The following is a 27,312-nucleotide window of genomic DNA, read 5'->3' as shown; positions in this document are numbered from 1 at the left end:
GATGAAATTCATTACATTTCAGTATGTAGAGCAGAGAGGGATATAGCTGTAAAGCAGATTTATAATGTTCAGAAAATCTGACATTTTGGCTATCAGTTTAAAATGGCAGTTACAAGGGAGTTCTGAATTCAAATGTTCTTTTTTCTTCAAGCTGGCTGACAATAAACCTTTGCTTTCACGCTTATTCCCTACCTTTTTCTTTTCCTCCCTGCATTATGCCGAGAGATTTCATTAGGGATAACGATCTCAGGTTTTCAGGGGCTCCCCTTAATGGTATTCTTCTTTGTTTCCGAACCAGATTCTAGAAATTGAATTTGTTGGCATGTAAATTAATAAGTGAAAAGACAGATATGAGGTCAAACAAATGAAATGAAAAAAAAAGCTTCTGTTTCTGAAGACACAGACAGCAAATAAATGATATAAATTTAATGCTATCAAGATGAATATTTCCTATAGTACAGTGGCACCAACTAAGAAAATGATTGCACATTTATTCGTGAATTAATTAAACTATTGCTGTCATTGTATTTTTCCTTATGAGGATAATCTGGGAATAAGATGATTGTAGCCTTGAACTGCATTTTCACAAATTAGTGAAACCTGAGAATTGACATTATTGTAAAACAGTGCACTGATTGCATGTCACATGCTGTTGATAGCAATGCAGTGGGGATTTTTCAATGTATTATTCTTTCTTTTACAACTACATTTTTAAATTGCATTTTTCTGCATCAAGGAGTAGATAAATACTGTTAAATCATACCAGGTCACAATTCACTGTTTGTAATAATTTGAGCAATATATAGTAATGTATGTAATATATGTGTAATTCTAGTACCTACTAATTTATAATAATTTAACAATATCATTAAATATCCAGTATTAAGGATGAAGAAGTATCACAAATTTCTCTTCAAGCACAAATAAATGAAGCTAAAACAAAATAAAAAAAAAATAAAATAAAGACCACTTGTTTAATCAACAGATCCATGTTTGCCATTGTGTGGACAAAAGATAGTATGACAGTTTATAAGTGTTAAAAGACTCATATAGCAGCACAAATTCAGTAGTGCTATGTCAGATAAACTCCCTTTGTTTTAGCCATTCTTTACACAAATGTACAAAGCTGTAAGTCAACTTCACAGAGCAAGGATGTAGTTTTATTCTAACTAATTCCAGAAAGGTACTACAGAGGATTTATTATTCTTGTAACCCCAAAAACAAAGCCAATATAAATATGCTGTTCCTACAAAATTATATGTTACGTACAAAAGCAAGGAATCATTAACTCATAGCACATAGAACTTCTTTAATAAAACTCCTAGAAGTTTATATATCCACAGCATATCAGAAAGAAATGCTTCCATATAAGAAGAAAACGATGATGTGGTGCCTAGGAATCATAAGCATGCCATCTGTTATTCAACACTATAATACGTGGGTTCACTGCATCCAATACCTGCAATTCTTGAAGTGAGACTATTAAAAAAAGCCCAACTCAAAAAAGCAATGGTTTAAAACAAAATGGGAAAAATTAAAGAAAAGCATGTAATAGCAAAATACATTTATTTATTTACTTACTATTTGTCCACCAGGTTGGTGGGCTCATCCATTGACCCTTTCAGTCATGACTCAGGCTCAGTGAGCAGTGGTACACATACAATATAAAATGCACAATAAGTATAGAAATGAAACAATAATCAGGAAAAAGCAATTCATATGATACAAAGTTTAAGTATTAGTGAATTTTTAATAAACAAGAGTTATTAACAAGAGTTAAGGGTAACATGGATTAATAAAAATGAGTGGGGACTTTGCCTTCCCTGCACCACCTAATTAATGTGTGCTAACCCTAATCCTCAACCTGCCTTTGCTTTAACCCGTCTTACACTTTAACTTTGAAAAGTCCTGTTTATAACATTACTACTACTACAACATAAGAGACTCCACCACATACCACATACATCAGCACACAAGCATAGCATTAAATCAATCATCTTCCATTTTATTTTATTTTTTTTATTTTACATTTCTTTATTGGGAAAGTTCAACTGGACACAAGACCTTTTTCAGTGGAGGGCCGGGGGGAAAAACTCCAAAAAAATACAAGAAAATTTTGACATATACATAAGCAAGCTTACATATAACACAGAGAAATATATCATATTTACATAAATAACGCAGAGTATACATATTATGCACATATTCATGTATACATGTTCCAAATAGATCTCAGAAAAAAATGTGACTAACAAAATGTACAAAGTAAAAAGGGAATGTTAACATAATCATAGCTAAAAATGGCCAAGTGGTTGCTTTCACAGGGAAAGGATTTCAGCAGTCCATGCTTTTTGGTTTAAAGCCATTTCGGAGACGTGAGTCAGGTAAGTAAGACTCAATAAAGTGTAATTTCGATTGGTCAAAGTAGACCTATATATATATATATATATATATATATATATATATATATATATAGGGTCTACTTCACATAATTGAAATTTCAGTAGACTGACTTTCATAAGACCAAGACCACAAACCTGAAATCTCACAAACCCAAAACCTGAAATACCCAACATACACAATACTGAAACAACAAAATCCCGACTTACCTCCCCTCAAAGAAATTATGACAGTGGAAACTAACACCATTGCAACAGCACAGTAAAACATTCCAACCCAAACTATGTACTTGACCTCACCTACAGCCCGCCCACCAACCAATACAAGCAAACCCAAAGAAAATCCCACTGAATATTCATGATGGTGTCTACAGCACAGACATGAATATTCATTACAAATGCTTAAATTCAGTAAGAAAAACTATTTAATTTCAACTTTTACATTTTTGCAGGGGGGTTGCGCCCTCCAAACCCCCTGCATATTAAATATACCAATTCAGAGATCGCACTACAGTGTGGAAGTGAGAGGATTCACTGTTCTACTCGTCTAGGATTGTCGGCATTTCAGATATTCAGTCCTCTGAATGTCATATTATGAAGTTTCTGGTCTTGGTCTTATGAAAGTCAGTCTATTGACATTTCAGTCATATCAAGTAGACCCACACATATAGCATGAAGTTATGGGAAAGAGTAGTGGAAGCTAGGTTAAGAAGGGAGGTAATGATTAGTGATCAGCAGTATGGTTTCATGCCAGGAAAGAGCACTACAGATGCGATGTTTGCTCTGAGAGTGTTGATGGAGAAGTACAGAGAAGGTCAGAAGGAGTTGCATTGTGTCTTTGTGGATTTAGCGAAAGCATATGACAGGGTGCCTAGAGAGGAGTTGTGGTATTGTATGAGGAAGTCGGGAGTGGCAGAGAAGTATATAAGAGTGGTACAGGATATGTACGAGGGTAGTGTGACAGTGGTGAGGTTTGCGGTGGGAGTGACAGATGTGTTTAAGGTGGAGGTGGGATTACATCAAGGATCAGCTCTGAGCCCTTTCTTATTTGCAATGGTGATGGACAGGTTGACAGATGAGATCAGACAGGAGTCCCCGTGGACTATGATGTTCGCAGATGACATTGTGATCTGTAGTGAGAGTAGGGAACAGGTGGAGGATACCCTGGAGAGGTTGAGATATGCTCTACAGAGAAGAGGAATGAAGGTCAGCAGGACTAAGACAGAATATATGTCTGTGAATGAGAGGGAAGATAGAGGAACGGTGAGGATGCAAGGAGTAGAAGTAGCAAAGGTGGATGAGTTTAAATATTTGGGATCAACAGTTCAGAGTAATGGTGAGTGTGGAAGAGAGGTGAAGAAGAGAGTACAGGCAGGATGGAGAGGGTGGAGAAGAGTGTCAGGAGTGATTTGTGACAGACGAGTACCAGTAAGAGTGAAAGGGAAGGTCTACAAGAGGGTAGTGAGACCAGCTATGTTATATGGGTTGGAGACAGTGGCATTGACAAAAAGGCAGGAGTCAGAGCTTGACGTGGCAGAGTTGAAGATGTTAAGATTTGCACTGGGTGTGATGAGGATGGACAGGATTAGGAATAAGTATATATTAGAGGGTCAGCCCAGGTTGGAAGGTTTGGAAACAAAGCCAGAGAGGCAAGATTACATTGGTTTGGACGTGCTGAGGAGGGATGCAGAGTATATTGGGGAAAAAGATATTAAGGATGAAGCCAGGTAATGGGAAAAGAGGGAGGCCTAAGATAAGGTTTATGGATGTGGTGAGAGTGGACATGCAGGTGGTTGGTGTGACAGAGCAAGATGCAAAGGACAGGAAGAAATGGAAACAGTTGATCTGCTGTGGTGACCCCTAATGGGAGCAGCTGAAAGAAGAAGATATATATATATATATATATATATATATATATATATATATATATATACACACACACACACACATATGTATGTACGTGTGTGTCTGTCTGTATGCAGTGTTCCAGATTGTCTTAATCACTGTAAGTTAAACACAGCATTCATCTTATTAGCAATGAGCCAAAATATTTTTTGATTAATACAGTAATCCCTAATGATCTCTTTCAAATTCCACAATTTATTCTATACCACATAAATGCCTATAATTTGTTGGAAATTCAATGAAAGCTACAAAACTGAACTTTCATCTGTGACTTAATCTTTAACCAAACTTCTTTCTTGTACATTGGACAACATATAAAAAGAACCATACAAAAACACTATTTGTAGTACATGAAATGTACTTATTATGCTCAAAAATTGTGAAAAAGACAACTTTGCTACACACCTCTCACGTCAGACAGGTACATACCAAGTTTTGTTATGCAAAATTTAGACTGTTATGCTCTAGTCTCATTCTAGAACATATGAACAGCCACTACAGAACTGTGGTGAGAATCTAAAAACTGCTTTGAAAGCCATAAAGCAGTTCTCTCAGCCACATAAAAAGGCTGACGGAAGTGCTTAACAACTTTTAAAGCTGTTAGGCTGTCAGAGGTATACTTAGCTTCTGGCTGCTTTAGGGCTAAATGTTTGTCTTTCAAAGCTATAAAACATTTGTGCTCCAACACTTCTTTCTCTTCTATAACTAGAAGTGCACAGGAGTAGGTAAACAAGTACTATTATGACTGGATCTTTCTGACCACAACTAAAAGTTACGTGTTTCTCTTTAGTCTACTTTCATAAAGATTTGGTTATGATTGAAGACCTGATAATAATCTTATACATTCTACCCACCTCTCCACCTGTCAGTCACAGTATTTCAGACCTGCTTTCCACAATACCCTTTATCAGCAAACATGTCATTTACTACTCTGGAAAGATCCATGCTGGGGTCACTCTGTTATCTCCTCCAAGAGCTCCTTCATTTATTCCTACCTTCAGCATTGGCACTTGTTTACCATATTCCTACTCACATTAATCTAAGTTACTTGATTTTTTTTCCATCTCATAATTCTTGTACATCTTTGATGTTGATGTTCTTTTCACACATAATCCTTCATATCAATCAGGATTCTCCTTCCAAAACTTTAATTAAAGAGTAATTCTCACAGCTTTTGCCCAGTCTGTGTTATCTGTTTCTTCACTCCCCTCCCTACTTGTCCATCTGTTTCTGCCTCCATCCCGTTCAGCATCCTGACACAGGTGAAGGGCCATTGGTTCCCTAAATAAACACTTCTCTAGTTATCTATTTCTTTCCAGTGCCAGATAATAGTGACTCTATGCACAACCGCAGTTTACTACATGGTACAAGGTATTACTTCTGCTCATGCAGGTTAATAGCTGTATAAATCATTCAGAAACCTTTTCCTCTCACATATACCTCATATCTGGCACTCTCGACATTCGTTTTCATAATCTTGGCAGAAATTCTTCCAACCACATTACAAAAATAATGGCAACCTTTCAAAATAATATTCTCCTTAAAGATTTTTTTTATCTGTAGACCACACCACAATCTTTCCTTATATCCAGCCTGCATATATAATTTTTTCAGACCAAATCACCAGGGTTCTGCTACGCGCATCACACACACACACACACACACACACACACACACACACACACACACACACACACACACAGTCATATAAAAATTCCCTTTAAATATATAAATCATTCATTTCCACACATACTTATAACCAGAAGTCTTAGAACATATTAAATGCCCCATAAATTATAAAATGTAAGTAATTACTTAGAGCTATCCTTCTAACCTACCGATGAAATTAATTATTCCGGACTAAGTATGGCCAGCAGAACAAACATAATAGTGTTGACAAGGGCAATGGGCACTGAATATGTGTTTTTCTGGCATTTTGTACTATAACAGTGCTAGACTGAAATTTAGAATGACCAGTCTATATGTTACTAAGGGATGCTCCATTAACTCAGTGCCCTTTCTGGCATAACTTTGTTTGAATTGCTGCATGCAGTGTAGTGCATCTTTCCTCATAATTTACAAACACATACATAGACTGTTACAAAGTTATTGGTACTTACTGCTTTATGCATACTTCTAAATAGGACAGCATACTCTCCATTCTGATTCATGAGGTTTTCATGTGTCCCATGCTCAGTGATGTAGCCATTTTTCATAAATATTACCTCATCACATTCTACAAGATACTGTGAAAGGAAAAACAGATAACTTCAGTAGCATTCTCTGAAGAAACACAATATATCAACAGAGGAACATTGATTGCTGCAGCCATAGTTCAGGCACATAAGGGAATATTAATTCAGAATAATGATTAATATAAATGGTTCCCCATACCACCTCCATTCAGTGTACCTAATGCTGTGCTGAATTGCTCATTTGTATTAGCCTGGATAAGCAACAGGTTCATGAACAACAGGTGATCACATAACTCTCAAGTGTACCTCATTATGAGCAATGTTCCTCATTTGGGATATTAAAAATGTCATGTTCCTCAAAATTCCATATTGAAAGAGTCTGTCACACATTCAGTGTTATCAATTTTTAAAACTGATATCCATGATAACTAGAACTGAATCATGATATATAATTAAAAGAATTATTCTATATGTAAAAATATTGCATTTTAACTATCCTATAAGCTTCCTCACTGAAGTTGTTAGTAACCATTAGTAAGTGTTCCACATTTTGCTCATTTGTTCCTCATTACGAGAGATATTGTTCCTCATTTTGGACATGAAAGGTTGAGAGCTGTGGGTGATCAGTATCTGAGGATCTGCATTTTTATATATTTATAAGTATGCAAGGATGCTATACAATGTACCTAGTACACAGGCCCATCCCACAGAAGTAACTTAAGAACAAAGGCACATTGAACCGAACAGGGAAGGATGACAGCTATTATACCATGATGTCAGAGTCATGAAAATGCCTGACAGCAAACTCCCAACCACATCCTGTTATCACAGACTCCCAAGTACAATCTTGACTTGTATTACCTGCAGGGTTATGTATAATGATAGATCCTAATTTTTGCATGAAAGTGATCTCTGACCTACCATAACCACATCATCTCTGTATACCATGGATCACAAGCAGAAGTGTCATTTGCATAGCTCTCTACTGATGAGATCAGCACAGTAGCAGTAGACAGTAGAATGCAGAATGGTACTGGAGACTCCTGAAATACTGCACCAATAAAACTCAGTCAACCATATTTTAAGTTAAATATACTGTAAAGTGCCTTCAGCAATGTCTAAATCATTAACAAAAACTGACCAATATCTATATCTTAATGTATTATATGACCCTTCAAATAATGGTTTCTTATTTTAAAATAAAACTGAAATCAGACATGGGTAAGAATTGCTAAGTCTAAGACTGCATTTCTTATATTGTCCAGCTGTTCTACTGTAGGATGCATGTATCTGTGAGTAATTTCTATTTATGTCTTACAATAATTTTTATATTGGTTTAGGTTCATCTACACTGGCTATTGTTATGATGGAACAAGAGGTGCTTAATGATAAAATACTGATTCATTGATTGATTAATGACTGAATGATATAAAATCCACTTCTTTATATAATATTGATTGTTGTATGTTTTGTCATTTAACTTCAGACTAATTAAACAAATCCCTACATATAAAGTTGCATACCTGTAGCTGATGTGTTACAAACAGGACAGTCTTTCCTTTCAGGCATTTTTTAATGGCATTGTGGAACAGATGTGCCCCTACGTGTGCATCTACAGCACTGAGAGGGTCATCAAGCAGAATGATATCTTGGTCACTGTACAGCGCACGTGCTAAACTGACCCTCTGACGTTGGCCTCCACTTAGGGTAGCACCTCGTTCTCCAATCTGAAAACAGAAACATGGATGCCATGCAACATCATTAGTTTTAGTGTTTCATCATACCTTATTCAAATGACCTATTGACTAGACTATTCCACTTTTTTTATCTTTCCATAATACTTGCAATTTATCTGTGTTACTCATATATACCATATTCTGCACAAAACATGTTTCTTTCCATTTATTGTACTTTATAGGTAAGTGAGCTGTACCGCTTGGGGCTTTTTACAGTTATTTTCTTACTACATACAGAAAGTAAACACAAATCAAATAAAAAAGTAAAACAAAATTATACCCTTACAGAGTAAACCTATATAGCATTACCTAATAAATTATTATTATAATCAAAACAGAATAAACAAATAAACAGCAACAGATATCTATGAAGATTGCTTGGACACAGCAGATTTGACAATAGTAGATCATTCCTGAATAAGTATCCAATGTAATATTTACTTACAGTGTATTTTATTCAAGGGGGGTACAATTTTGAGAGAAAAAATGCTTAAAATGCATGTACAAATATAAAGGATAAGTTGATCGAGTGTTGTGACTGGACAGTGCATTTTGGGAAGTTATATAAATGTGTTTAATTTTTTTTCATTTTAATAGCGGTATCTTTGCATTAAAATTTCATTTTAATAGTGGTATCTTTGCATTAAATAAGTAAATACAAACACTAGTCATCTTTTTTCACAGTTAGAGGCAGTCAATATGTGAAATAATATTGGCAAACAGCTACCAGTGGTAAGAAGCAAGATACATTATAGATGTGAGCCACCCTCTCAACCTGCAGACATTGAAAATCTAGACAAAGGCTTTTGAAAAGCATGCCTGGCCAAAAATCTACAGCTGATTAGCTTATACTTTTACAAATCTAATAGCAGAGTTCCTCCCAGCTCCAGTCCCGGACTGTGAGATACCTCCCAGACCTCTCAGCTCTCTCAGCTGTCCCTGTTTTGGAGACGTGCTCATGTTTTTAGGCTTGATTTACTCCTGACGGTAGATAAAGTTGTTATGTAAGAAATAATAGCTAGTCGGTAGTAAGTTTTTGCATAATATACCCTTAATGCTCCTAGGTAACTATAAATGACTTTTGAAGCTTAACTCTTAAAGTCATTAGCTGCTACCTTGGAATAGCTTGAATGTATTAACTATAATGACTATTAACCACTAGATACAGAGTATTCCTTATAGCAGCCACCAACGGTTGATCATTCAGAGCATATTTTTTTTACACATAAAGCAATGGTGCCTTGATATCCCTCCTGTCATAAAGAGGGATGCCTCATCAGATCTGTGGTTATCAGTGCAATGAAATAACATGTATCTATGATTTATGCAGATATTAATTGTATTAGGCAAACATAAATCATTCATTTTTAACTGACTATAAGGCAAGATGCTGTAAGAAGGTTGCAACAGAAAACATACCCATTTGTTATTATCTGAATACCAGTTATACCAAACCAGAAAGCAACACAAAAACTGCATTGTGAAAACTGTACAGTATTATAAAAGCCTTCTTCTCATTATAATGTAGTGTATCTATTACAGTTTTCATACTTATGGTTTCTTACCTCAGTCATGTCACCATAAGGAAGACTAGAAGCATCCAGATTTAAAGAGCAGGATTCAAGTACTTCCTTAAACCTAAAAAAAAAAATAAAAAAAGTCTTAAAGTGATGATATGGAAGTCAATGGCTAAAGATGCGACTTTTTGGCCAGAGGTTATTAAACTAGTCGCACTGCCTTGGGGCTACCAATACAACAACCATCTCTCATGGTGCTCATTCAAAGAAGAAGGATGAATTATAAGAAGCGTATGCCAGTTCTGAAGCCGATAAAAGGGATCACATGCTGCAATAATGCAGTCTAGTTGCTGTAATGAAACATAATACATTCTGAGTGCTAAGTTTCATAGTTGTTAATGTATGTGGCTGTAATCTGAGTCCATTTAAAAGTGGGTTTACATAGTATGTTATTTACCTTTAATATACAAATATTTGAGATTAATGAGTAGCCATGTAGATACCTGTATCTATATATACAATTATAAGAGAATTGGTTGAATGATCATTTTACTGAAAGAAAATATCTGAATCATCATTTAATTAAAACACCATTAAATCAAATACTAAATAAATGAAAAGTCAAAATCATATTTCATGTGTGTGTGTGCGTGTGTGTTGTATGTGTGGGTGTCTGTATGTGGGACTACTTCAAAGGATCAAAATTTCACAGCATCGAACTGCAGATCGGTGAAGACCAGATGATCGAAGTTGGGAAATATCGGACCTTGTGAATGGAGATCGCCGTACAGTGCGGAATGGGAAATTTATTATTTTCTTCACTGTAGTGCAATCTTGGAGTTGGTGTATTTAAGTAGCAGGGTGTGTGGGGGGTGCAGGGGGCTAATTTGAAGTTTGAGTGTTTACACACTCACACACACAAACATATATGTATATATATATATATATATATATATATATATATATATATATATATATATATATATATATATGCATGTATATATATGTGTGTGTGTGTGTGTGTGTGTGTGTGTATATATATATATATATACATATACAAATACACAATTATATACAGTACATATATGTGTAAACATATATATATATATATGTGTGTGTGTGTGTGTGTGTGTGTGTGTGTGTGTGTGTGTGTGTGTGTGTGTGTATCAGCAAACTGTGAACGCTCATAAGTGTGAACAAAGACAAAGTGATCATTTTATACTGAGCTGTAAAATGATCAAACATCAAAAGAAAAAAAATATTTTTTGCAGGGTTGCAAGCTCACATGGTGCTAATTATCTACACTAACTTCAAGATTACACAACAGTGGGGTAACGACAAATTCCCTTAACCTGTTACAACATGATCCAATGTAAAAGGCTTCTGGCAGAAACTCCATGTAATGGAACATTTGTTCACAACTACAACCACACACACACACACACACACACACACACACACACACACACACACACACACACACACACATACTCACACTCATATACCCTCCCAGATATCCCACACTTCATAATCCAGAACCCAAAATCCTGAAAATTCAAAATCCTGAAAACTCAAAATCCTGAATCACAAAATACTGAAAATATACAGGACACAAAGAATGGCAATATTCCAGTACAAGGACACACATAAATACATACAAGACAAAGGATAGCACTCTTCACCAAGTATGGGCAAGCCTCCCTGCACCCCCCACATCCCCTGCTAATTAAATATATAAACTCCAAGATTGTATTCCACAGAAAAGAATGGTAAACATACCATCACATGGGTTCATCGCTGCCTGTTGTAACTTTGGTAACATTCCCTTTTAACTTGCTGTACTACAACATAACTCATGACAGTGTAGTGAAGTGCAATCTGGGAGTTGATATATTTAAGTAGCAAGGAGTGTGGTGGAATGTAATCTGGTTTGTGTTGTCTATAGTCAGTATATGTATCCTGTGTGTTTTCAGTCTTTTGGGATTCAGGATTTTGAGTTTTCAGGATTTTGGGCTTTCAGATTACGACATTTTATGAAATTCAGGATTGTGATATTTCAGGATTCTGAAGTGAAACCATATATACATATATATATATATATATATATATATATATATATATATATATATATGTATATATAATTATATGTACACATACACACACATGCGCACACACACACACACACAAATATATATATATATATATATATATATATATATATATATATATATATATATATATATATATATATATATATATATATATATATATATATATATATATATATATATATATGTATAGGTTCATAGGTAGGTACTAGTCCATACTAGGCTATCAGCCTTGGGGCCTATACAAGCCCAGCCAAAAAGGTACCCTGGCTTTTGTCACCCAAGAAAATTATTTTCCTGTGCCACTGTCGGGCAGAGCCACAGAAGTGATCCCTGAGGTGAATTTCCTATTTTCCATCCAATCATCAAGATTTTTCTTGAAGAGTGCTTATGAGGAGCTTTGTTTGATATAGATAGGTAGTTTATTCCAGAGTATGGGAAGTCCCTGGGACAGGAATTTATCCCTCCAGCATGTTCTGTTTATTGTGGTGACAAGGTTTAGGTCCCTAGAGCATGTAGCTCGGAGGGATTGGGATTTATTTAAGTGGAGCATGTCCAACAGCTCTGGGTTTGACATAGCTTTGTATGTCAGGCAGAGATCACCTCTGAGTAGGCGATATGCGATGGAGTAAAGCTGGAGTTTTTTGAGACAGTCTGCATAGGGCATCTGTTTGAAGCCAATAATCCTCTTTGTGAGGTATTTCTGTGGCCTTTCCAGTTGTTGTAGAGGTCTTGTGAGGTACGTACCAAAAGGGGCATTGTACTCTATAATGGGTCTAATGAGTGATGCGTAGAGGGGAACAATGACCTCTTTTTTTCTGGATGAGAAACCTTTTGTGATGAGGTGTGCCACGTAGAAGGATTTCCTGACTACTGTGGTGTTGTGATTATCAAAGGAGAGACTACTGTCCACCTGTGTCCCAAGGTCTCTTATCAGACTTTCAGTGTTAAGTATACTACCGCCTATGTTGTAGTACATGGGTACAGAGTTTTTACCAAAGGGGATGACAATGCACTTTTTGGTATTGAGCTTGAGGCCAGGGCTTTGACACCAGGCATCTGCCTCAGTGAGGCCCTTTTGGAGGATGCCCACATCATTAGGAGATTCAATTATGGCTCCTAGTTTGCAGTCATCTGTGAACTTTGTTAGCTAAAGACCTTCTGTGTTAGCCTGTACTTCAGAGAAGTAGATACCAAACAGGAGAGGACCCAGGACTGAACCCTGTGGTACTCCACTTGTCACTGGTCTGAAGTCGGATTTGGAGTCTGCTACTTTCACAGTGTGGGTTCTGTCAGTGAGCCAGTTGGCAACCCATCTTGTGACATAGGGATTTATACCTAGTTTAGTGAGTTTATCTATAATTCCAGAGTGAGGGGTGGTGTCAAAAGCCTTGGCAAGATCTAGATAGGCTGTATGAACCACCTTACCCTTGTCTATGGCTTTGGTGACTGCTTCAAAGAAGTCTATCAGGTTTAGGAGACATGATCTGCCTTTTACAAACCCAAACTGGGTGGGGTCCAGAGTTTGGAGATTGTTTATAAGTTCCATGATGATACGTTCCATGGCATTGCAGACCAGGCTCATCAGGCTAATGGGGCAGTAGTTCCCGGGGTCCATGGTGGCTCCCCCCTTGTGGAGTGGGATAACCGTTGCTGTGCGCCATTCAGCAGGCAAAAAGCCTGAGGTGAGGCTATGACTGAACATGGTCCTTCGGTGGGGTGCCAGTTCTTTCTGTAGTTTGTGTAGAACACAGCCTGGGATGTTGTTGTCTGGTCCCATGGATGCTGTGTTCTTGGCTTTGGAGAGTGTGGTTTTTACCTGTGAAGCCGTGATTACAGGAACTTTGCATTCTTCCATTATAGAGATGGGCTCTTTAGGGGCTGAAAGGGGGGTAAAGTTAGCACTGAACCTATCTGCCAGGATGTTGGCAATATCAGTTGGGTCTGTATATATATATATATATATATATATATATATATATATATATATATATATATATATATATATAGTGCCATTGTGCTGCTACTCAGAGCAGATCTGAGTGTTGCCATTGAGATTCTTGACATAGCTATAGAATGCTTTGTGGTTGTCTTTAGAATCAGTGGTGATTTTGTTTTTGTAACTAGCTTTGGACGATTTTATCAGGGATTGCAGCTTCTTACTGAGGTTGACCAGGGAGCTTCTCCACTCATGGGATTTTACTCTCTTTTGCAACAGTTTCTTCCTTCTGTTGTACAGTTTGTTTATGGCAGGGGACCACCAGATTGGCTTCCTTTTTTTGGAGGATAGCATCTTGGTTCCGTTTGGGATAGCATGATCCATGCACTCATGTAAGTGCTTATAAAGTGCAATTGTGTAGGATTCAGTAGTCGTAACTGTATTGTCCATCTGCAAGGATGTCATGAAGTTCACCACTTCTGTCTTAAGAAGCATGAAGTTGGCTTTGGAGAAATTTTTTATCATGGTTTCCTTAATGGGGGGTGGGGGCAGGATGTGGTTATCTAGGGTAATTGGCTTATGGTCGGATCGGACCAATGAGGTGTTGACTTCAGGTGTGAAACACCGGTCACTCATGTTGGTAATGACTAGATCTAGGATATTGTTGCCCCTGGTGGAGGTGTGGATAAGTTGATCCAGGGCATTGGAGTTTATGAATTCCAGAAAGCGTTGAGCGAAGGAGTTGGCATATGAGTAGTTTTCCCAGTTAATGGTGGGGTAGTTGAAATCGCCCATTATTAGGGTGTTAGGTTGAACCCTAATATTTTCCAATACATCAAGAAAAGAGGAGTGGGAATCCTGGGGCATGGTGGGGGATCTGTAGCAAGCTACAATTTGGATTGCAGTTTTGCCCAGAGTTAGTTGCACTTGGATAACCTCAGCTGCATTATGCTGAGCAACTAGCTTGGAGGTGTGGATATCCTTAATGAATATGAACACACCTCCACTTTTGGTGTTCCGGTCCAGGTTACATGGCCGAAAAGTGTGGCATGAGTTATAGCCTGGTAGTGCAGGGGTGCTCTCTGGAGCCTTGAACCAGGTCTCAGTCACTGCACAGATATCAATGTTCTCCATTTTAAGGAGTGCCTCGAGTGAGTGCATTTTGAGATTTAGACTTATAGCATTGAGTAGCATCACCCACAGTTTTTGCTTGCCTGTTCCTGTTATGGTGGTGAATTTGTCATTTGAACCTTGCCTAAAAAAGGCACTATAGGGGCAGCAAGAACCTTAGCCAGTATCCGGAATCCCAGGGGTGACAGGTGGAGGCCATCTCTGGCAAAGCATTGTGGTCTGTCGACCATGTCATCCCAGGCAGACAGATACTGGATCCCTTTAGAATGACACCAGAAGCTTAGCCAATTGTTGAAGTCAGTCATTTTGTCCTTGTACTGCGGCATCATTCTGGGTGATGGAAGATGCTACTCAGGGCTAGGGTCATACATGCCTGGGCTACAAGATCAGAGAGCTCTTCCATGTCTCTTTTCATGTAGTCCAGGGAGGTACATGTCAGGTCGTTCACACCAACATGGACAATGACAGAGTCATATTTGTAATTGTTGTGGAGTGACCTGAGTGCGTGGGTTATGTGATGGATCCTGTCACCCAACAGGCAGCTGACAGTAGCCTTTTCCTTGTTTAGCCTGGTGAGTGGGACATCAGTGTGCCTGACTATAGAGTCACCTATGACTAGTGTGTTGGGTACGTTGTTTTGTCTTATTGGCTGTGGTTGAGTGGCACACTGAGTCTGCGGGCTATGTGTCATTTGGGTTGTGTTGGGGAGCGGAGGTTGCTTGCATTTCTGCCTTGGAGGTCTCTGTTGTTTGAGCAGATTATTACTGAAAGCTTTTGCGAATGTTTTTGCGTTTCTATGTGTGGATTTTTTTGGTGTAGATTTAGTGAGACTACGTGATGAGTGTGGTGTGATGCAAGTGTTTACCTTCTCCTCTTGACTGTTAAGTTTAGTCTTGGTTGGAGAGAGCTTTACCTCCAGTTTGGCTAGATAAGTGCATCTCTCACAGGTTGTAGTGTTGGGTGGTAGGAGGAGAGGGTTGTCTGTGTACATGAGGCAATTTCGACATTGCCCCAAGATGCCCAGATTCATCAGATAGACAGGAGAGAACACTGGGAGCTGACCCTTGGACATGCCTGAATAAAAAACTATTTTCCTCTAGATAAGTGAGGAAAGTGAGTACAAGAGCTGTTTTTCTCTAAGCAAGTGACGAAAGTAAGTACCAAAACTGTTTTCCTCTAGGTAATGAGGAAGGCTGAGTGCTGTAGTAATTAGTAGCTTATTTAGTGCTTACATGTTCTGAACAAGTGCTGATCATAAATAAGCAAATTCAAGTGCTAAAACTAAGAATCTTTATCTGGACTAAACTAGTTACAGGAAAGGGGGAAACAAGTGCAAATGTGGCCTTTTAGATCAGAAAGTCGAGAGAGATGGAAAAACTGCCCAAACGGCCAATAACTATAATTTCTGGGCCAGAACCACTCCTTATGTGGTAGATAGGTTACCTAGTGCTTACCACTCCCACTGATAAGCTAGAAGGCTTCCCTTCAACTCAGAAAGCTTGGAGGGAGGGGGGGCTCAGAAGCTCAGAAAGCTTGGGGGGGGGGGCTCAGAAGCTCAGAAAGCTTGGGGGGGCTCAGAAGCTTACATACAGTCCTGGATACAGAAAATCTGTATCTGGACTACTGTAGTTACAGGAAAGGTAGGAAACAGGCTTAGATTTATATATATATATATATATATATATATATATATATACAGAAAAGTAGCTAAAACAGCAGTAAAAACAATTCAAATGCAGTGCAAGCTAGCACACTTGAGTATGTAGCAATGTTAGACCAAACAGTTTAAAAAAATGCAATTAAATTAAAAATTACTAAAAACAAGTGCAGAAGGAGTCTATTAGGTAGAACAAGGTAAAGAGATGGGACCGGGGGAGTGTCCCAGATCAAATCTACAGTGGGGGCAGGCAACTGCAAAAACCTCCAAATTTAAACAACAAGACAGGAATAGTGGGTAGGGGAAAACCAACACCTTCAACAGAGATCTGAAAAACTATACATTGAAGCAAAAATAACAGTGCACAATTCTGAAGTCAGCCAGCAATGATATAACATTAGTCAAACAACAATTAACAGTACACAACTCTGAAGTGCCAGAAAAATATACTTAGCTCTGTACATCTCCATATTTATTTATTTATTTATTTTTATTTTACATTTTTTGACCGGGATGGTCCGACTGGATACATGTCCATTTTCAGCGGAGGCCCAGGGAGAAAACCTCCAACATAGACACATTTACAGATTGTTACATATAGTAAAGCATATGAGAGGAAAAAAATAAATTTACATACTGCTACAAAACATCCTAGCTATAGCAACCACAAAATACAAAAGTTCTCATACAGATTTTTCAAACATGCTAGCTTAAAAATAAGACAATTTTAGATTTTGAGTTTAGTTTCTATTCATTGTTCTTGTTTGGGGTTACAGGTCCCTTCCCTAAGTTGTCCTTTTAGGAAAGATTTAAGGGCTTCTATTTATGGTCAGAAATAAGTCAAGGAAATATAGAGTTAGATCATTTGAGAATAAAAGGTTAAAGTTTTTGAACTTGCATAATCCAGAGGAAACGTGTGGCCTTGGTTTAACGAAAAGCAGCTAATCTGGGTTAGAGTATTGGCAAAGCCAATGTGACTTAAAATGGAGTTATAGACTCTTCTTGAATTGGACTAAGGAGGTAGTAAGAGTAAGGTTGGAGGGGAGGGAGTTGAACAGACATGATCTACCTTTGTGTGTGTGTGTGTGTGTGTGTGTGTGTGTGTGTGTGTGTGTGTGTGTGTGTGTGTGTGTGTGTGTGTGTGTGTCTGTGTGTGTGTGTGTGTGTGTGTGTGTGTGTGTGTGTGTGTGTGTGTGTGTGTGTGTGTGTGTGTGTGTGTGTGTGTGTGTGTATAGGCCGCAGTGATGCAGTGGTTAGCGATGTTGCCTCACAGCAAGAGGTTCTCCCATTCGATTCTTGGCTAGAGCACCTCCTGTGTGAAGTCTGCAGATAGTTTGAAGAGCACTCTGTCAGGACACAGGAAGGCTCCAGCAATGATATATATATATATATATATATATATATATATATATATATATATATATATATATATATATATATATATATATATATATATATATATATAGGGTCTATATTATATTCTCGAAAGCCGACAATGTCGAATCTGACATTGTCGACATGAGAATATCAAACGCTCAGAATCTCGAGCGTGTAAACAGAAATCTTCGTAAGGGGAGTTTTCCATTTACTGCAATGTAGGTCTTGGAGTTGGTATATTTAAGTAGCGGGGGTTTGGGGGTGCAGGGGGGCTTGCCCTCCTGCTTAAACCCATTAGGGTACTTTTTTCTTTTTTTTGTTTTTGTCTATTTATAAGGTCGACATTTGAAGACATTGGCCATATGGTGTCAACCACATGTTTTTCAATGTTTTCAACCGTCGATCTTCTAATATAGACCCTATACACACACACACACACACGTGTGTGTGTGTGTGTGTGTGTGTGTGTGTGTGTGTGTGTGTGTGTGTGTGTGTGTGTGTGTGTGTGTGTGTGTGTGTGTGTGTGTGTGTGTGTGTGTGTGTGTGTGTGTGTGTGTGTGTGTGTGTGTGTGTAGGCCGCGGTGGTGCAGTGGTTAGCATTGTCGCCTCACAGCAAGAGGTTTTCCTGTTCGATTCTCGGCTAGAACACCTTCTGTGTGAAGTCTGCATGTCCTCCCCGTGGTCGAATGGCGTTAAAGACATGCAGGTAGGTGCATGCATGAATGGGTGTTCCTTCTTGGAAGGTTGGGCATCGGACTGGCAACTCGGCACCGTAAAAATCCACTGCCAGTCATTAGTGGACCGGAGTTCCACTATGGCGAACCCTAAGTGGGAAAAGCTGAAAGGCAGATATCTATATATATATAGATATATAGACACACATACTTATTTAATTTATTAGCAGTGCCATTACATTTAAAGAGATAGCTCTGCCAGTTGAATTTGTAAGAACTGCATGTCTTGTCCAGATTTCATGTCTGACTACAGAAGGATGTTAAGACAGCAGAAAGCACCCCTGCACTACCAGGCTATAACTCATTCCACACCTTTCGGCCCCAGAATTGGACCGAAGCTCCAAAGGCGGTAGTGTTTCCATATTCATAAAGGATGCACATACCTCCAGACTGGTAGCCCAACATAACACATCTGAGATACTTCAGGTGAAACTAACATTGGGTAAGACAGCAATCCAGGTTATAGCCTGCTAGAGGTCCCCAACCATGTCTCAAGACTCACACTCCATGTTCCTAAGCACCCTAGAGAATATTAGGGTCCAACCTAACACTCGCATACTGGGTGACTTCAACTACCCCTCCATTAAATGGGAAAATTACTCATGTGCCAATACTCTTGCCCAACATTTCCTGGAATTCATTAATTCCAATGCCCTGGACCAGCTCATTCTTACCCCCACTAGAGGTAGCAACATCCTTGACCTGGTCATTACTAACATGGGTGACCATTGCTCTACACCAGTAGTTAACTCCTCTCTGGTTAGATCCAACCACAAACTAATCACCTTGGAAATCCACAACCCTCCCACCACCACCCCCACAAAGGTAACCACCATGAAAAACTTCTCCAAAGCTAACTTTGGGCTCCTAAAAACAGAGGTGGCTAACTTCACGACACCCATGCAATTGGAGAATAGTTGCATGACTGCCGAATCATACATCAATGCACTGTACGAACATGTACACAAATGCATGGATCTCGCCATACCCAATAGAACCAAGATGCTCTCCTCCAAAAACAGTAAGCCAATCTGGTGGTCTCCTGCCATAAACAAAGTCTACAACAGAAGGCGGAAACTGATGCAGAATAAGGTGAACTCACAAGACTGGAAAAACTCCTTTAAACGCCTCAACAAAAAGTTAAGATCCCTCACCAAATCCTCTAAATCTAGCTACGAAAACAGAATTGCAGCAGATAGTAAAGACAACCACAAGACCTTATATAGTTATGTAAAGAATCTCCACAGCAATACACAGATTTGCTCTGAGCTACTGCACAATGATACCTCATAAACTGAGCCAACAGATATTGGCAATATACTGGCTGACAGATTCAGTGCCAACTTTACCCCTCTCCCCCCCAAAAGGACCAATCACAATACCAGTAGATTGCCAGGCACCCAGTATTACTGCTGCACAGGTTAAAACAGCACTGTCCAAGGGACCTGACAATATCCCTGGCTGTGTTCTACATGAACTACAGAGTGAAATGGCACCTCACCTAGTGTGCCCTGTTCAATCACAGCCTCACCTCAGGCTTTGCCCCTACCGAATGACACACTGCTACAGTCATCCCTTTCCACAAAGGAGGAGTGACTACAGACCCTGCAAACTATCATCCCAATAGCCTGATGAGTCCGATATGCAAAGCTATGGAATGCATCATCTTGGACCTAATAAACAAGGATATAGGGAATCTTCAAACTCTGGATCCTACACAGTTTGGTTTTGTGAAGGGTAGATCATGTCTGCTCAACTTGATTGACTTCTTTGAGTCAGTCACTAGAGCTGTGGATGAAGGCAAGGTGGTTCATACAGCCTACCGTGATCTGGCCAAGGCCTTTGATACCATTCCCCACTCAGGAATCATAGAAAAACTCACTAAGCTAGGCATCAACCCCTATATCACTAGGCGAGTTGCAAAGTGGCTCACAGAAAGAGCCCACAGTGTGAAAGTAGCTGACTCCAAGTCAGACTTCCGATTAGTCATGAGTGGAGTCCCACAGGGTTTGGTCCTGAGTCCTCTCCTGTTTGGTATCTACTTCTCTGAAGTCCAGGCCAACATGAAGGGACTCTGGCTGACAAAGTTCACAGACAATTGCAAGTTGAGAGCTATTATTAACTCCCCAAGTGATGTTGACATCCTACAGAAAGGCCTCACTGAGACCAACGACTGGTGTCAGAACTATGGCCTTAAGCTCAATGCCAAAAAATGTGTCATCATCCCCCTTGGGAAAAACCCAGTTCCCCTTTATTACCACATTGATGGTAGCCTACTAGACACAGAAGGTGTTATAAGAGATCTGGGAACACAGGTTGATAGCAACCTCTCTTTTGACCACCACATTGCCACTGTGTTCAGAAAGTTCTTCTATGTGGCACATCTCATTACTAAGGGTTTTGCATCCAGGAAGAAAGAGGTCATTGTCTATCTCTACTCTTCCCTTATTAGGCCAATCATTGAGTACAATGCCTCATTTGGCATGTACCTCACTAGACACCTGCAACAACTGGAGAGGCCACAAAAGCACCTCACAAAGAGGATCCTAGGCCTTAGACACTTGTCCTATACGGACAGACTCAAAAACTCCAACTATTCCCGGGCTCATATCGCCTACGTAGAGGCGATCGCTGATTGACTTACAAAGCCATGTCTGACCCAGCTCTGTTAGAAATGCTACATCTAAAGAAATCCCAATCCCACCACACCACATGCTCCAGAGACCTCAACCTCATTACCACAGTCAATAGAACATGCTGGAGGGACAGGTTCATAACTCAGAGATTCCCCATGCTATTGAATAGACTTCTCATACATGCCAAGCAGAGCACCTCACTGGCCCTCTTCAAGAGAAATCTTGATGAATGGATAGGAAATAGAAAATTCACCCCGGGGATCACTCCAGTGGCTCTACACGACAGAGGCACTGGGAACTAAGGTCGGGTGGCATGATGCCAGGGTAATCCTATGGGCTAGGCTTGTAAAGGCTCCAGGGCCATTAGCTTAGTACACACCTATGAACCCATGAACCTATTTATCTGTGAAGGTTAAAGCTGCAAGCTAACAGTCTTCAGACTGTGTTCCTGTGTCTGATACCCTCAAGTTTCACTTCCAAAGATAAGAAATGTATTCATCTAGGCAGTACTTCTGGACTGCCTCTCCAAAGCAGCATGTGTGCCCATTGTGCTTAGCTAATTAATAAATAAATAAATACTAATCCTATTTCCTTGTACTCCAGGCTTTTCTGAACTTTCCTTTGCCTTCTCCAGATATTGGAAATTTGTCTCACTACTGGAAAGCTATTTACACTTCTGTTATGTAACTCTCCATGGTTACAGGAGACGGAAATCAATGCCGGCTATAATAGTGCCTTTTTGACCAATATTTTTTGGGGGAGTTACATTACTGCATCAAACCTGAATCAAAACCAGTATGTTTTTATTTAGATATCATACTGCTATTGTCTGTCCATCCTTCTCTTTGGAGCACAATGACGTAGTAGCAGATGAATTGTCTACACACTTTGCGTACATGTGGTGATGATAGAAGGTCTATTCCATACTCTTGGCAGTCATGAACATTCTGATAGAAATATGTCACAAAAAATACCATACTGGACAAAAATGTATTTAATGAATACACCTGCATCAAACTTGCTTTAGTGATGTAGCCACATGTGGTACTGTGCAAACCACTGCATGCATGGTCTGTGGGTAAAAATGTCACACATAGTGCCACGCCCTTACTTCTGCAGCATCCCCTGCAGAAAGCCACCCTTCCTGTGCCCCTACTTATTTATAAGTTACTCTAATTTGCAGGATCACCAATGAATTATTCACTTGACATTCTATTTATGAATGAATACAAAAATAAATTAATATAAACTGTATCTGTAAAAAGGCAATAAAAAGGTATCTGTACATTAATAATTAATAAGATAAAAATGCACACAATCACAAACACCAAAAGTGTTTGGATAACAGAATGTGGGCTTTTGGTTAAGTTATCTAAATGAAAAAGTCAAGCCATTCATTTTCTAGCTGCTCTAGTAGTGTAGAGGGAAAAACCCTGACTTTGACTCAGCCAACTCAGTTTGATTAGCATCTTAGGCAACTGACATACAGGCAGGCAGGGAAAGGTGTGACAATCTCAAAGGTGGGTGGGTGGTCCCAGTCCATTGTCACCCACAGTGATGACTCCTGGTGGAGGCTGGGGATGTCACAAGGTGGGCGTGCATACAAAAGGGGTTTAAGGTTTGAGACATTGTGGAACTGCAGCAAAGATGGCCAAATGATGCACATCTCCATTGCATGCTCACCGCCATACCTAACCATGGATCTGCAATGGGGAGGGGAGAGTGAAACTGATAGGTCAAAACTCCCCCGGCTGGATATACAGATGTGCTGAACCCCTGGAATGCCTTGTTTTGTGAGCAGCCCACTATTACACTGGATTAAGACTGGGCAATGGGTGAGTAGCTGGTAGATCCCATGCGGATGAGTACCAGTGTGCTGGGCCACTAAAGTGATTGACGGAGGAGGAAAAAGCAAAAAAGGAACAAAAAAAGCCAATCATTTCCTGTACTCAGATTCCACACATCGAGGGTCTCACCTGCCTATATACGTTTAACCATATTTCACAGAACACATAAATTACAAGCAAAGAAAAATACGTTTTGCAACTTTGAAGCTTAAAAACATAAGGCTGTCGTACTTACTTAACTTCATTGTAGTGCTTGCCAAATAAGACATTTTCCCTCAGTGACATATTTAAGATCCAAGCCTGTTGTGCAACATAGGCAAAACATCCATTTACTGCTATACTTCCTTCCAGAAGACTCATCTGAGGTCCCAGCATCATCATATGAATAACAACAAAGTAAAACATAACAACAATAATTATTATTATGTCTTTCCAGGAGACATTTTTAGCTACAAATATGGCAAGATAAAACAGAATAAAAAGTACAAACTTGACAACCATGTTCAGTTAATACATGTAAACTGATGGTTCGAAGAAACAGTCTCATAATCAAGAACTATAAGGCTGCAGCACAGAACAGAGTTGTTTATTAAGTCCATTTTACTGATTGACATCTCATTTTACATATCAGGTACCAGTATGAGGTATGAGCTTGAATGTACAGCTGGGTAAGATATTGCCAGTAACAACATTTTCAAGAATAGGCCACTGTATCAGTAAATCTTAAGACCTGGGCCTACTCTTTCTGTATCCTATTTTCCAGCCAGATGTTTTCAGTGGTGGCTATCTTCTTTAGCAGGAGCAACATAGGTTTCATGTTGAGACTTAGGTGTATATGACATTCTTATACACCCTGTGTTGTTCTCTACTCCTTTTGTTTTTTCAGGTTTGACCCTCTTACAGAGAAGTGTCTCCTTGATAGATAAAGGCTAATGTAACCACTGCTTGTAACATATAGTGATTAGATGTCCAGAAAAATGCTGTAGCTTGTACAAACAAGTGCAGGACCAGTGTCAGTAATACAGCTGCAGTCATGCAAAATAGTAAGAAAATACAAAATAACATAATAAAATACGTGGCAAAGTGTACTAGCTACTAAATTACTTGCCACATTATAAAATCACAATGATGAGAAGGTACTGTCTTGTCCCAGGAAGAAAGAATGGAGAAAAACTCAGTGTTAAAGTATTAAAGTAATATCTCTTCAAAGTCATACTGAGTGTTAAAGTGTTAAATTAATATCTCTTCAAAGTCATACTGTTACATAAGTGTCTTATATAACTGTGTTGTCATCCAGCAGTAACAGTACATCAGAACACGTGCATACATCTCATATTACACTACCTTTGGGAGATGGAGTCAGCCTGAGCTGTGTCACAGTGTTAGCAACATTTCTCTCTTGTGCAAACAAAAATTTCAAGCACTGAGTGGTTGCAGATGTGGCCATTATGTTATGTTGCAGCTCACTAGCTGTCTATCTTACCTTCTTTTATAGTAGAATATATATTATAAAAATGTCTTGTACAGCTGCATTATTTTGATCAAGTAAAAAAGCAATACAGTGTCTATAGCAACATAGCTATAGTTTGTTGAATTTACAGGCAGAAAAAATAGGAAACAAACAAAACAGTCCACTGGCCAATCACCACAGGCCTGCTTTAAGTTTTCCTGGTGATTATCAGCACAGAAGAAAATCAGGCTTCTCTCTACTCTTGCCTGAGGATAGAGCTAACTTTTTTAATGTTAAATTACTGAAATGAAGCCCTAAGTGCAATAAATAACCAAGTTAACACAGTAAATCAACAGCCAAGAGTCAGGCATTTTTGAATGCTGTAGAGAGGTTAGCTTTGCAAATTATTTCTTTTTTGTGTGGTTTCATGTGCAATATATTGCAACACTCTAACTTTTGATTTCATAAGTTCTAAGGGTTTTCTTTATCTGACTGAAGATCTGATGAGACATTTTGTCTGGAATTTGTGGTTCCTTTTAATGGGTCTATATCACTTTGTTGAATCACTTATGATCGAAACCCCTATTCGTCACACACCTATTTATCGAAGCTGCAAATCGTCGAACAGAGCTTTCAGTGAAAGTTTTCCTAGGGCAAGCCAAAGGTTGGCCACCATCTGGAATATGCCCTTTTCCCCACTGTAGTGTGATCTCTGAGTTGCTATATTTAGTTAGGGGGCTTTGGGGACATAGGTCCCCACCTGGGTAGGTGTTAAGTTTTATGATTTTGTTCACGGTGTTAAGTTTTATGATTATGTTTACGGTCCCTAGGGTGACCTACCATTGGTCTGTCCTAAGCAAACTTTTGCTGAAAACTCTGTTCAGTGATTGGCATCTTTGATAAATAGATGTTCAATTAATAGGCATTCAATCATAAGTGATTCACAAAGTGATATAGACCTCCTTTTAATAATCGAGGAGACTGATGGGTCCAAATTCAATGCCACTGGCAAGCTGACAGTTAAGAAGACACCCTTCTTTCAGGCCACCTAATCTCAGGCTGTTCCTTCATTACTTATTCCTCTATCTCCTCTAGCCATTGAAATGCTAAATTAATAAAGTGCTGTTAGGTATGTAAAGTGGGCTGCACATCCTGTGTTTGCATACTTTGCAGGGAGACTGCTGATTTTAAAAACATATTCTGCAGCATCCTTCTTAGTCTCCTCTTGATTTGGGGGCAGCTGCTACCCTGATTTCTGCTTTATCTATGAGTATACTGGACATCAGAGGTTTTAGCACATTGAGTTTGGTCATCAGGGAAACATCTTGCACTTATGTTCCATCAGGGATACTGTCATGATACCAGCCACATAATCTGCCAAAAATCATCACAGTCCTACTTTGACAGATGGACATCAGCAAAGGAAACAGAAAGCTGATATGATATCGAAAAACTGTATAACTCATAATTACTAATACATGAAGAAAGGCAAAAGATAACGGTTTGGCATTTAATTATTACTGTCAGTGGAAGTTCCATTTCTAGTAACCACTAGTAACCACTAATAGCTCCTTCCCTCAATTCAAAATTTCCCTAAAAACACACATGCACAGAGTCTGGCTATGTCCATGCCTAAACCCCAACTAACTATATAAAGTAGACTGAGATAATCAAACTATACTCATGCTCATATCTTAACCCCGACTAACCTAAAAACACACCAATAAACATTTTAGACCAAACTTAGCTCTCAATTGTGGTTTCCCTTTTCTCCTTCTTAGGTGACTACTCTGCCTCACACTATTTATAATTTCCACCAATCTATAGTACCATCTCTATTTCATCTTCCTCACTCTCTAACTGAAAATTCTTATCCTTCAGACACACCTCTCTAAAACTGGTTTTCCCTGTATATTTACTGCCTAAGCAATAATGTTTTTATCTCCTATCTATTTGTAACTTATATATAACTTTTGTCCTTGCCCAACTGTTAACCTTATAGAGATCCTTGTAACCTGCATTTTTTAAGTAGTATAAATAGATTCATTGTTAAATTTTAGATATGCTATTACCTACATTTTTATTGTTACTAAATTTTTTATAACTTGAAGCTTTTCTCCCCGGGCCTCTGCTGTAAATGGATATATATCCAGTCGGATTTTTCCCGGTTAACAAATGTAAAATAAAAAATAAAAAATAAATAAATAAAAATTTCTCATGATCAAACCACAGCAGATGTGAGTAAGCCCAGCATTACCCACACCATGAAAGTCTTAAGATAGGCATATTATAACCACTCAAAATTTACTTTACACCATGACTTGTTTAGTGTAAGCTGCTTTTCAGGTCTTAATCACTCTCTCTGCCCCCCCCCCCCTCTACTATACTGCTACAGTCATTCATCAGTGCAAGTTTATACTTAGCAAAGACAAATGCCTGGTAAAACAAGATTAGTGGGTACACACACTGGTAGTGTTACTTTTTCTTATAACACTTGTGCGTAACCGCCTCAGTAAAACTGCTGCAGTATGTAACAGTTTTATTAATGATGCCTATGCATGCAAATAGCTTATGTCTCAAACATTTTACAGAAGGATATAAAAAGAATCCCATTCAAGCTGCAGAAAATATACCATAAAAATTGTAAAAATATCACTACTCTAAAAAGCGCTCTCGGTCAC

General features: G+C 38.7%; 1 protein-coding gene across 1 annotated transcript in view; it reads right to left on the bottom strand.

Annotated features, from left to right (window-relative positions):
- ABCC5 (ATP binding cassette subfamily C member 5) overlaps positions 1-27,312 on the bottom strand; it is a 608,550-nt gene that overhangs the window by 306,129 nt on the left and 275,109 nt on the right. Inside the window, exons 12-16 of the mRNA XM_044061975.1 lie at positions 23,417-23,541; positions 9,801-9,873; positions 8,023-8,226; positions 6,425-6,550; positions 193-301 (exon numbers count right to left, since the gene is read on the bottom strand). Of these exons, the coding sequence (XP_043917910.1) occupies positions 193-301; positions 6,425-6,550; positions 8,023-8,226; positions 9,801-9,873; positions 23,417-23,541 (637 nt within the window). The remainder of the gene's footprint in view (positions 1-192; positions 302-6,424; positions 6,551-8,022; positions 8,227-9,800; positions 9,874-23,416; positions 23,542-27,312) is intronic.

This window comes from Protopterus annectens, chromosome 1.part0 (genome assembly GCF_019279795.1).
Source record: "Protopterus annectens isolate FY-2018-M chromosome 1.part0, PAN1.0, whole genome shotgun sequence".
Classification (NCBI taxonomy): Eukaryota; Metazoa; Chordata; order Ceratodontiformes; family Protopteridae; genus Protopterus; species Protopterus annectens.
The sequence above is the reverse complement of the archived record's forward strand: the minus strand, read 5'-3'. Positions and strand labels throughout refer to the sequence as shown.